Below are 13,439 nucleotides of genomic sequence, written 5' to 3' on the forward strand. Positions count from 1 at the left end.
CAAGTACATTGAGATGTTTTGGACTCCCATCTTTCTTAACCACTGGCCAAACTAGCTGGGGCTGGTGTGAGATAAAGTCCAAAAAATCTGAAGGTCACCTGGTTATTTATTCAAGTATATAATAAAAATATATTCCATCTTATATGCAATCAGGATCTCTAGATAGATTACATAAATTGAATGGAATGTTGGGCTACTCTACAGTTTGCTAAAATATTGAAGGAAGAAAATAAATACCTTTGTCACAAGTCACTTGAGGGATTATAAGACACACAGACATTTCTGTGGCACTGTAAGCATCCTTTTTCAACCTGGCATCCTCTAGATGTTTTGGACTACAGCCAACGGTATTCCTGACCATTAGGCATTTTAACTGGGGCTGACGGGAGTTGAAGCCCAAAGCATCTAGAGGGTCCTAGGAGTGGCAGCTACAATGCAGAAAGGTTATGGGAGATCTGGCATACAGCCAAGGTGAAAAAAAATAGGGAATGTAAAAATTAACTATTTTATGTTTTATGTCAAGTTGGTTCAATTGCCTAGGACAACTGTCTTATTTGCTCAGTTGTATGCATTGGCCAATAGAGATAACACACCAACTCAAATTTAAAACTAGTTTCATTAAAGGGTAATTTACATTTAAGATTGCCATTTTACATGTTGCATGTAACTGATACTATAAAGATTTTAAGATCTCTGATTTTTGCATCCTTTGATATGATATAAATTCTTTAATGATTTGAGTTGGTTCAATGCTGTACCTCTTATTAATTGTTTAAATCAATACTGTAACCATATTTAGAAAATGGAAACTAGAAACAGTGACCTTTTTGTCTGATTTTGAAGCTGTTCTGGTGTTACTTTTGCATTTTCACATATGAACCTTTCTCTAAGGAACCTTTGGTACTAACATGAACCAGATTTCAATTGAAAACTGTGATTCTCTCTTGTGCTGTTTTTGCAATTAAGCACTGTAATGAATGACTTGCCTTTGCAAAGAATTTTAAAATAAAATTGTGCAACATGATATTTCTTTCCTTGGAGTTAGATGTCTTAGTCTAGCAAGCATTGTCTGCATGTAGAAATGAGCTGCTTCTGTCTGGCACTGCATGTAAAAGAAGCAGCACATCTTTTTTTGAAAAGTCAACCAGTTCAACAGCATTTGGGGCTGCATACATGGGGCTCTGTGGGGGACTAAAGTTATGCATGCAGACCCTACAGGAATCCCGGAGACCATCAGGCCTGGAGGTCAAATCTGGCCCTCTCATGGTTCCAATTTCGCCCTCCAGGGCTCCCCAGCTGGCCATATGTCCTTTCACAGGTCTCATCCCTTTCTCCTGATGGCCAATTGTTTGGTGGTTTTCTGCCTTCTGTGCATTCTTCAATGCTTAAATGCAGTCACTGGCAGTACATAGCCTGTCACTTCTTGTATTTTTGGTTTCACCCCTTTTGCCTTGGCCCCATCTACCACTAGAATGCAGGTCCCGGGAGATTCTCTGAAATTAACAGCAGCCCTGGTCAGCACAATCTATGCTTGTACATGATGAAAGATGAAACAGGGGCCATACATTCTCTATTGTCCTCCCTGCACCAGTGGCTGGTACCTATAATGGATAATGCAGCTCACAGCTATGCTCAAAGTTTCAGTGCGCAATGCAAGCAAAAAATCCATTGTCTTTTGCTAAACAGCATGCAGTGTGTTTTATGAATGACACCCTCATGTAAAATAATTCAAGTATGGAAGTGTCATTCTAATGGATGCTTTTTTCTAGATGTCCTGAAGGATGCCAAGTATGCCAGAATTTAATCCGGTAAGTCTGCGGATAATTGCAAACTAAAGAATGGGCAATTGAGGATGCAATTACTATATATGTCTGCCCTAGTAATAAAACTGGTAATTGTATATTTCGTTAGCTATCAACAGATTTGCTAAAAATCCTCCTTTGGATGTTAAGCTACATGCTGCAAAGCTGCAAAGACATACATGTGCCGCGGGGACCTATTGTTTAAATGATTAAATAGCTGTCCGTAGGCCAAGTCGCATAGGTTAGAGATGGTTTGCTCTATAACAATAGTGGGGAAATTGTGGTTTTCCAGAGTTTCTGGACCCATCAGTTTCTTGACCCATCAGCCCTCACCATGCTAGCTAGTGCTAATGTGAGTTGTAGGAGGACCACAAGCTGCCGATCTCTGGCCTGGACTTAAACCAAGGAAACCTGGGCTGAAAGCCTCATTCAGCAATGGAGGCTCTCCTGGTGTCTTTGGACAAGTTAGTGCAAAACTAAATTATACGTAAGAGATTTTCTTTAATGGAATCTCCAGTTTTAATTTTAAGTCTGAATAATAGCCATTGATTCAAATGTAGAATCAATGGCTGGAGTGGTCAGGTGAAGGTTTAAACTCCCCTCCCACACACACACACACACACACACACACTTCTGAAGCTGGCATTTGTTCCATGGGACAAATAGCAGGTTTAGGGAGGATTTGAATAAGGGGACTATATTGGTTACTGCTCCTCCCCTGGTGGTCCTGATCCAAATCAGGCAGCTCTCCAGTTGCTATTAATACTTAAGAAACGGGAATATTTTATTCATGTATTTCCATTAAGCACAATGAAGTTCATCTGCTTGTCCTTCATAACAGAATGGTTGAGACAGACTGGAGCTATAGAAATCCTATTGTTCTATGTAGCAAAGACTGAAAAATTCCCCATTTTTTCCTTGAATTCATTGAGGATTTAGAAATACCTGAGGTGATAATGTTGGATGTGTATCTCTGTTGCAATTCTAAGGCCTTCCAGGCATCAAAAGATATTGATCAAGATAGGTGGACTATTTTTTCAGGATTTCAGTTAAACATGTGAAATATATAATAGCATTATAGTACAATACCTTAATGTGAGCAACTCAGTGTCCATATATAGTACGCACTAGCACATCATTCATTGAACGGAGTCTGTAATTAGTGTCTTTCTTGTTTTCTTTTATTTGAGATGTTGCTGTGGACGACTAATTGGTGACCATATTGGGTTAGATTATGATTGGCCTGCAAAGGCGAATGTGAATAAGGAATGGTCTGTCGAAATGGACACAGTGACAAGCCCCACTGATGCATTTGGTACTATCAATTTCCAAGATAGTGATCATACCTACCATGCCAAGGTTTGGGCACATTAATTGTTTTTGCTACAACAGACGAACATGGCTACCTCCTTGAAAGGATAACTTTGAGTTTGCGCCAGGTTCCTTATGATTTGAGGAATGCAATATCCAGGAAGGACATGCATGTATGAAATAGATAAAGCATTATAGAAGCGTCCCTGCTATTTCATATCAACTCAAGTGCAATGCTTTTAAATTAAGGGAGAAACCATGTTCAACTAAGTGATGAGACAGATAGAGACTAATAAGGTCAGTGATTGCACCTTTTTTATTCCACCATGATAAATGGATTTCCATTTTTGTTTTTATGTCAGGAAGGAAAAAGTGAGGCAACATTAGACTATGCTGACTGTGATTTTAGTGTCTGAATATTTCTGTAAGCTTACTTATTTTCCCACAGAGAAAAATATATGAAAGCTACTAAATACCCCTACACTATGATCAACATTCAATATTGTCCTCAGAGTTCCTCCTCTGGAGCCAGTTTGGAGGGTAGCAATTAGGGAGAAGACCCTCTTAGTGGTGGCCCCCTGACTGTGGGATGCTCACCCCAGTAAGGATGATCTAGCACAAACATTATCATATGTTTAGCAGCAACCTAATGCTTCCTCTGTTCCCAGACTTTTGATGACATGTGATGGGGCATTTTAGAGTCATCATCGTTGCTGCTGCTTTTCTTAATCTGGTTCTGGCAATTTTATTGTTAATCACATTTACCTTGTTTTCAAACTATTTTAAATCCTCGAATGGCAAAACATTTATATTATCTTTTATCACATCTAGATCCTTGGGTATTGTGGAATATAGAAATACAATGCAATGAACTAAATTTGCATCCAAAGAGGCTAGAATTGAGGCACTATCTTCTGTCTGAAAAAGTAATGTTTTCTTTTCTCATCAACATTTGTGTACATGTGCTAACAACCATGGCTATTTATGTCCCTCTATTCCAGTATATCAGAACCTCTTATGATACCAAACCGGATCAGTTGCTGCAACTCATGGTGAAAGAATGGCAGATGGAATTGCCAAAACTGGTCATTTCTGTTCATGGTGGCATCCAGAACTTCAAACTTCCATCTAAACTTAAACAGCTTTTCAGCAAAGGCTTGACCAAAGCTGCTGAGACCACAGGAGCATGGATACTAACAGAAGGCACCAACACTGGTACAGTCTTTTTTCTTCTTCTACTTTAATGTGATCTCTTAGGAGCATAGAAACACAGGAAGCTGTCAAGCATGGAGTCAGATCATAGGTGCAGCTAGCTCAGTCCTCTCTACAATGTCTGGGAGCAGCTCTCTCAGCTTTCAGACAGGATGTTGGGGCAACACTCACAGTATCACACTTTATGAAGCGTATAAGTGGTACAAAATTAAAGCATGCACCTTAAGTGATAATGCTGCTGTGAACTTAAAACAATTCCCACTTTAGAAACTCAGACAAAACGCCCGGCTTTTACACAAACACACACACACTCTTGGCTACTGGTTCAGAGATCCAATGTGCAGCAATAGCATTTCTGCATCTATGTTCAACACAGCACTTGCTACCTGCTTTGATGCATGATGTTAAAATACTGCATGATTTCAGCAAGGTAATATTTCATTTTTCTGGGAATAGGACTGTTATCTTGAAGAAATCTAGTTGGCTTATGTGCACTACCCAAGAAACAACTGCACGTTATTGTGGAATATTTACATGTGGAATACCTATAATAATTCTGAAGTGATTCCACCAGTTGCACGGCTTCTTTTAAGGGATAGAGACCCCCTCTCTCTCACACACACACAGAGTCCTGCTGCAAATGCCTCTATTGGTAAATGCCAACTATTTCCTAATCACAATTACTTTGTCTAGGAGTGTCCAGGCATGTGGGAGATGCATTGAAAATCCATGCTTCTCAACATTTAAGAAAGATTTGTGCTGTTGGGATCCCCCCTTGGGGTATAATTGAAAACCAGAAGGACCTAATTGGGAAAGATGTGAGTTAATGAACCCTTTGTATTTTGTTTTGCCTTCCTGGGATCAGCTTTTGGAAAACAGAGGTAGAAATGTTATGTTATCCTTGTGTTGACAATACAAATGTTGCAAAGAATGAGGGACGAGACACCCAGTTGTTAAGGATGGAACAAAAGCCTCCACTTGTAACACCTTTTGTGCCCATGCCCCAGAATGGAGGTGCCACTGCATTACTGTGCCCTCTAGTCCCGTTACAGAGAGACTCTCCAAAAGTAAGGCATGTTCAGTGGCATCAAAGCTGCTTCGAGGGCCAGAAGAACCAATCGGGTCACCCCCCACCCATCTATTCCCTAGTTCAGTGATGGAGAACCTTTTAGAGACCAAGTGCCCAAACTGCAACCCAAAACCCACTTATTTATCGCAAAGTGCTAACACTACAAAAAACCCTGAAAACTGAGGTTTTAGTTTAGAAAAAACAACTCACAGCCAGTCTAAGCAAATCTCTCTCTCTCCCTCTCTCTCTCTCTCTCTCTCTCTCTCATTGGCGGCGCACTGACTGGCCATGTGAAAGCTCAGACTAGTTGCGGCTAATGAGTCGCAGCCTGTGATGTCATTACCTGGCACTGTTACTCCTTTCTGAGCATGCGCATGGGCCCTCTGTGTGCTGTTATCCAATGCTCAGCTGCTGGGGCGATGCTGGGTTGACTGGGCTCGGATACCAACAGAGAGGGCTCGGGGTGCTCACTGTGGCACACATGCCATAGGGTCACCCCCACTGCCCTAGTTTATGGCTTCTCATGAAGTGACTAGGGCTGCCCCTGTCCCAGAGTCAGACTGGATGTAGGTCTTTATCCCAGCACCTCTGTGGAAGTGCCCTAAAAAGAAGTGCGATTTGATTCTGAACCAGACAAAGAGAGGGAACGTGCAGCTTAGACTTCAAGGCCACTGCACTGGACATAGGTAAGAATGGCACTGATAGTCCAAGAGGCACTTGTGAAATTATGGGAATGCTGAGCCAGAGCAAAGAGGAGAAGGAGAAAGGAGTGGGTGTTAAGGGTTACCAGAAATAGACCTTAAATGACAAAGGAGGATCCATTTCTAAATGAAAGGCTGCCAAATAGACTCCGCAAGGGAAGGCTCCATCTTGAAGCTTTGTTAGCACCTGTGGCCAAAATGCATGTACTTCAGCCATTCTCATCAGTTTGATGCCAAATCTCTATTTTGTTGTATTAGCATCAGAAGCTGGCTTGGCAGGATATTGAACAAGTTGAGGCTTTTGTAGCAATGCTTTGCAAGATAACCTGCTGTTTAGCCTGAAATAAGACTTGGTTGGTTGTAACTTTTTACATAATAAATTGCAACTTACTGATTTATATCTGGTGAGGGGGAATGAAATGAAGCAATCAGAGTAATTCAAAAGTGCCTGAAGCTAATATGAGCCCACTAGCTCATGGAGGAGAGTGGAATGGGAGGAAAGTTTGGGGGTGCAGTCACCTCTTGAGATGAACTTTATAGGAAGAACCAGGATGGACAACCTGGAGGAGCTGTTGCTCTGTAAGTCAGTGGAGATAATATCGAACAGTCTAAAAAACCTAGAAACCACTAGAAAAGGGGCAGACTCCCCCACGGAAGCACTAGCAGTGACAATACCTGGCTCCAAACTAATTTAGTGGTGTGCTATTGTCCTCCAGACCAGAAAGTTCAGAGTTAACTTGAGATGGAAAATGGAATCAGGAAGCCTCTATGCAAGGAAGTGTTGTAACAAGGGGTGACCTCAATTATCTCCACACTGATTGGATGAATACATGTTCCAGTCATGACAAAGAGGTGACTTTCTAGATGCCTTAAATGACTCTAGAATGGTTGGTCATGAAACTGACCAGCGGTGAGGCAATTTTGGTTTTAATTCAAAATGATGTCATCCAGGAGCTAGTAGGAGAGATACATGTTGTTGATTCAATTGGAAACAGTGATGCCATTGCTGCCAGATTTAATATGTATTAATATTAAATTATATTTAGTATCAATCAAATATTACTTTTATTAGCATTAATTTTATTAATATTCCAAAATATTATTATTGGAAATTTGTTACAAAATCAAACAAAGTTACATTTGTTAAGAAAACAGGAAGCTTCCCTCAAATAAGAGACCTAGTAAAACAAAGTTGAAAGGGGTGACTGAAGAGAATTAAATCCCCACAAAATGCTTGAAGATTGCTCTAAGCTGCAGTAACAGAAGTTCACCTAGAATGGGCACATGCAAAGATAATGGTAACCCACTGTGGTAAATCATAATGATGAGTTGCCATTATGTGCCAAGCACCAATGGTGAGCCTGGGAGAGGACTGAGCCCATCGGGGGGGCTTAGTTTCTTCGTTGCCTCCTTGCCCCCTCCCAATTCCTCCTGGTGGTATCCAGGGGGACACTGTGGGTAGGAGTGGGGCTCCTCTCATTTACAGCTGCAATTATGAGCCAATTTCAACTTGCCACAGCTCTCAGAGACATCCCCTAAAGCATGAGGGGAAAGATAGATGGGCTTTCTCCCTCTTGCTCAGGAGATCTCCTCTGGAGTAGGAGATGTGTCAGGGAAAACAGAGTATAGGAATACATATGGAGAGATGCAAACAGTAGGGTCCCATAAAAGATCTGCATTGTGACCAATACTTTTCAATTTAATTATAATAAATCTGGGCTGAGTAGTGAAGTGGCAATAAAGGTCGTTAAAGCAAAAGGGGATTATGATGAGCTTCGAACGCTTCTCTCAAAAATGGGGAGAATGGGCAATAAAAGGAAAATACTGTTTGCAGGGTAAATTGATGCATGTTGGGACAAAAATGTCAAGTATATACTGACACAAGTTGAGCTAGTTGTGACTGACCAAGAATGAGATCTTGGGGTTTTAATGGGCAGCTTGACAATTATGTCAACCCAGTGTGGAGCTGCTGTGGAAGAGGCAGACTTGTTGTTAGACCCAATTCGTTAATGACAATAAAGCTGTCAAGACCATACTCCCTTTTACAAATCTATGAGCTATCACACGTAGAATACTGTGTACCCTTCTAGACACCACATCTGAAAAAAGGATATTGTAGGGGTGGAAAAAGTGCAGAATGAGGCAACTGAAATGATCAGGGAACTGGAGCGACTGCCTTGCGAGGAACATCTAGGACTGTTTACTATGGAAGAAAAGGCAAGTACGGGGAGGCAGGACACAGGTGTACAAAATACATAATGTATGTAGACAGGGAGATATTTTTCTCCCTTTCCCATCATGCTATAACCTGGAATCAACCTTTAAAATGGCTTAGTGGGAGAATCAGGACAGATAAGAGGAAGTGCTTTTTCACCGAGAGCATAGCTGCCATTTACTTCTGCAAGAAGTTGGACACCAATTTGGATGGCTTCGAAAGAGTATTGGGCTTACTTTACTCATGGAGGAGAAGGCTATCAAAAGCTACTAGTCCTGAAGGCTCTATACTGCATTAGCAGAGGCAGTATGCCCACATACCCAGTTGCTGTAGAACACGGGTGCAACAGCGATCTTGTCCTGCTTGTGGGTTTCCTGTTTGGCCATTGTGTAAACCAGTGGTTTGCAACCACTGTTCTGTGGCCTGGCGCTGGTCTGTAGGAAATGTCCATGGGGCAGCTGCATCCCTCTCGCCATGGACCAGTGAGAGGGCTGTGCACCTCTTCCTTGGTTAGGACTGCATTTGTGGGGGGTGCGCCAGTGCCACCAGGGGGGCCAGGCAGGGGAGAGATGGCTCACTGGGAGGCGGCTGGGAGCAGCTGGTATTTTGCTCTTTGGTTGGTATTTTTTGTTGCTCGGTTTCTGGTTGTTTTGGAGAATTTTCAAAATTTTTTTGGTACTGTGTTTGGAAACTAATGCATAGAATACTGTATTATGTGTATGGTGCTTTTTATTTGTGCCTCAGTAGTCCCTGAGGTAGTTTTCCTGTTTTTGCCAGTTCCCAGCCGTTGAAAGGTTGAAAACCACTGGGGTAAACAAAATGCTGTACTGGATTGACCCTTGGTCTGACCCAGCATGGTTGTTCTTATGTTCAACCTCTCCTTGCTTGATTATTGTATATGTAATTTGCTTTCCTTCTAGACATAGATAAAGTTGTCCTTATTCTACCCTTAAACTAGCATTGTAAAATATCTTGGAAACTGAGAAAAAGTGTCAAAGTAATTTGGTAAGGTTTATTGTTGATGTAGTTTGAACTTGAGTCTTATGATCCATGTTTACTCTGTCCATTAAAATGGTTCTCATATAATCATATGGGAGTACATCTGGGTCACAACTCCTGTAAATTTGAAGATTATCAGTAGCAAGGTTTACTCTGGAGCTGTATGAAAGGCATTGCTCCTAAAACAAATATCATATATATGCATTTATGAATAATTTAAATCTTATTTCCAGGGCAATAGAAGGGTGTTTGTTTGTCTTTCTTAAATGCATGTGTCCTGCTTCCAAATTGGAAACAGCCTTATTATCGTGTCCCTTTTCAATCTATTTAAATAGGAAATTATGATGTACTTTCAAGATAGGGGATCATAAAATAAGGTTTGTGCTTTAATCTACACAGCAGCTGAGAATTTTACCTTTGATCATTCATTTCAGTAGGCATTTACATACAGAAGAACTAAGTCCAACTTTTATCTTTGGGAGCTTTACTGTGGAGTTAATTATGGTGGAAATGTTAAGCTATAAAGTGTTTGCAACAATTTGTACACCATTAACTCCAAGTTTTAGATATATGCTAAAATGTATGTATTAAAGCTTAGTTATGATAAAGAAACTCAGGCTTGTAAATAAACTCTTTAGCCACCTAAGAGGTTGCTAGCATGGTTAAACAGGTTGCTAGCTTCTTACCATTCTAGTAAAATAAAATGCCATTCTATTAAGCAGATGAGAAATGGAACAATTAGCTGCAGCTCTGTCAGCCCTCCTGGTTTCTAAGTTTTCTGCTGTGACCTGCAGGGACCAACAGACCAACTCATCCATCCGTTGCCATACCCCTCAGCTGCTGGAATTAAATTTCTGATTGCCTAAGGCTGCTAGGCCAGTTGTCAAATACCACAAGGCTGCGGTAATTGCTCATTTACTGAAGATGATATATCTTTAGACCAATGATAGCAATCTGTTAAAAGTTCATAGATTATAAAATTCACAGTATTAATAGTTCTATATTTAAAAGTTTAGCTTCTGGACCTGTTCACATTCCCTTCTGTAGTCAACTGGAAAATCTACCTATAACTTAATGTAGGTTTTGTACATATTTATACATAATGGTAGGGATGCGGTGGCGCAGTGGGTTAAACTGGTGAGGCGCTGGGCTGGTTGATCAAAAGGTCAACAGTTTGAATCTGCAGGTGGGGTGAGCTCCCGTACTCCTTCCCAGCTCCTGCCAACCTTGCAGTTTGAAAGCATACAAATGCAAGTAGAGAAATAGGTACCACTTCGGTGGGAAGGTAACAGCGTTCCGTGCACTTCGGTGTTTAGTCATGCCGGCCACATGACCACGGAGACTGTCTGCGGACAAACGCTGTCTCCCTCGGCCAGGAAATGGAGATGAGCACTGCCCCCTAGAGTCAGACATGACTAGGCTTTAATGTCATGGGGAAACCTTTACCTTTACCTTTTTATACATAATGGTAGATTTTAAACTATCTGCTTTTGAAAAAGAAATCTTAAAGCATACATTTCCTTTATGGCAAAAGAACAGTATGCATTTTCCTCCTTCTTCCCAAAATAGGTCTAGTTTGTGATGTCCAAAATTAGGTATGGTAGTAATGTTGTGGGAAAGATTTGAACTCAGTGGGAATCACTTCTGAGTGATGCATGAAGTTTTTCCCTTGAGGAAATACTAAAATTTTGCAGGGGATGGTTATGCAATTCCTTGCTTGCTAAGAAAGGGGGCAAACACTATGAAACCACACCCTGAAGTAATGACCTGCCATTTTGTTGCTTATGTGTCTATTTATTTTGTCTCGTTGTTCAAGATATAACAACTTGCTAGAGCATATCTCTTCCATGAATTTTTAAAACAATGTAAAAGGAAGACCAAGCTCTGATAGCTGGACGACCATATCTTGTCCCACTGCTTCTAGACTATCATGATTCCATTATGTGGGGATAGGTCAGGAAATTACGCCGTAAGAGTTGGATCACAAATGGGGTTTTCAAAGCAATAGTAAACCTATCTGAAAGGATCATGATCTGAAGATTGTGACATCACTTAGCAAAAAGGTCCATTTATTATTTTAAAGCCTTACTACCAAGCAATGGCCTTGAGTGCCATTTTTCACGGAGAGGCAGGACAGCCATTTGAAAAGGGTGGTTTAACTTGGAGTCCTGCACTGAGCAGGGGAGTGGACCTAACAGCCCTCTGGCCCTTTCCAACTGTAGTGTTCTATGCTTCTATCATAAATTTAATAAATGAATTTTTCAGTGAGATCTGCTATCTCACCACAAAAATACTGTCATGAGACAATAACTCAGAATAGGTTGCTGTCTATTAGACGATAAGAAGATATTCTGTCAGGTGTGGGATGTGCCCAGGAGGGCATTCTCCCCATCTGGTAATGACCATGCTGCCACGCCTTGGAGGGACTGTTTTTGCTTTGATTCTTCCCAGGTAGTATCCCTGTATCAGACACTGAGCAACCCGCTCAGCAAGCTCAGCACCCTCAACAGCATGCATTCCCACTTCATACTGGCTGATGATGGCACAGTCGGCAAGTATGGCAATGAGATGAAGCTCAGGAGAAATCTGGAGAAGTATCTGTCACTGCAGAAAATACATACTAGTGAGTAACCCTGATTCTCTGTTTCTTCCGTAAAAGGATGTTTTTTTCCAACCCTTCTCTGAGAGGTGATTTATTTTATTTATTTATTGAAATAAAACTACACAGACTTCAAAAAGATCACAGTTTGAAACTAGTTATTGGTTTAGGAGCCACTGCTCTTGTGCTGTGTACTTTTCTCATTTCTGTATAAATTGATTAAAATGGTGATGACTTACAACAAAATTGCAGTTTCTTGAAAGAGATCACTATGTTTCAGAGCCTTTTAATGACAATTTAGTGTGCATTTGTATTTTTATTTTGCATTAAAGACAAGATCCAGAAACAAATAGTTCAGTGTTAATATTATGCATATCCTTTCCTTGTTCATATTAAATTGTTTTGAATAAATTCATTATATTGGATTTATTATGAAACTACTTGCTTCCAGCCAGTATTAAATTGCTTTAACTGAGAATATCTATGTAGATCTCACCATGTGTTTTGGTTTTTCCACTGAGTTCTTAAGTAAACAGTCCAAAAAGGTTTTCATCAACAATAAAACTACTTATTAAAACCTGTAGATTCTCTCACATGAGGTGGGAATACATGATCTAATAAGCTGCCTGCTATGAACACCAAAGCAAATAAACTATACTTGTTTCCTTCAAAAAGATTGCTTATAGTTTCTGTGTGGTTTGAAAACGTGTGGGTTGGACAACCACATGTTGGGGATTACATGAGTGGAGCTGGCTGGAGCCGGGGGTCCAATTCTGACTCACTTTTTTCTATGATTCTATGAAATAGGAATGAGCCAAGGAGTACCTTTAGTTGGTCTGCTGGTGGAAGGTGGTCCCAATGAGATCCTGACAGTGCGGGAATACGTGACGGATAAACCTGCTGTCCCAATAGTAGTATTTGAGGGAACTGGTCGAGCTGCTGACCTTCTTGCTTTTACTCATAAACACACAGCCGATGTGATGTGAGTACTTTCAAGTTATAGCATTGTTTGACGACATGTTGTAAAACAAGTCTTTACATGTTTAAAAATGCAGCAGTGGTGCACATCATAATGAATAACAGTATACTCAGGAGATCTTGCATTCAGTTCTAAACTAGTTTTTCTTTAAGCCTAGGGTGGGGAACCTGTGTTCCACCAGATGTTGCTGGATTACAACTTCCATCTGCCCCAATTAACATGGCCATTTGCCAGGTATGCTGGAAACTGCAGTCCAACAATATCTGGCGTCCCACAGTTGTCCCATCCCTGCTTTAAAGATGCGGTAAGACTCTTAAGTATTAGAGGGACGCTCCCTCCTGTTGTGCATCCCAGCTTCTCACCCTGCTGGAAGGAGAGAGGAGGAGCACAGCTGTGCTTTTAAACAGGCCCTTTCCGCAGTACCCACTTTGCAATAGGCTATTTCGCTGCTCTTCCTTTGATTGAAGGCTAGCTGCGAATATGTGCTTGCTAAATCTGAGATGCACATTTTTTCCCTTTTTGCCCTCACAGAGGAGTTCTAGAGAAGTGGGG

The 13,439-nt window shown here is 41.0% G+C and overlaps 1 protein-coding gene across 1 annotated transcript in view; it reads left to right on the forward strand.

Annotated features, from left to right (window-relative positions):
- The window catches only part of TRPM6 (transient receptor potential cation channel subfamily M member 6), a 92,654-nt gene that overhangs the window by 9,091 nt on the left and 70,124 nt on the right, over positions 1–13,439 (forward strand). Inside the window, exons 3-8 of the mRNA XM_044446202.1 lie at positions 1,770–1,808; positions 2,993–3,161; positions 4,115–4,328; positions 5,019–5,143; positions 11,761–11,932; positions 12,716–12,890. Coding sequence (XP_044302137.1) covers positions 1,770–1,808; positions 2,993–3,161; positions 4,115–4,328; positions 5,019–5,143; positions 11,761–11,932; positions 12,716–12,890 — 894 coding nt within the window. The remainder of the gene's footprint in view (positions 1–1,769; positions 1,809–2,992; positions 3,162–4,114; positions 4,329–5,018; positions 5,144–11,760; positions 11,933–12,715; positions 12,891–13,439) is intronic.

The sequence above is a fragment of the Varanus komodoensis genome, unplaced genomic scaffold (genome assembly GCF_004798865.1).
Source record: "Varanus komodoensis strain SLA01 unplaced genomic scaffold, ASM479886v1 scaffold5, whole genome shotgun sequence".
Lineage (NCBI taxonomy): Eukaryota > Metazoa > Chordata > Lepidosauria > Squamata > Varanidae > Varanus > Varanus komodoensis.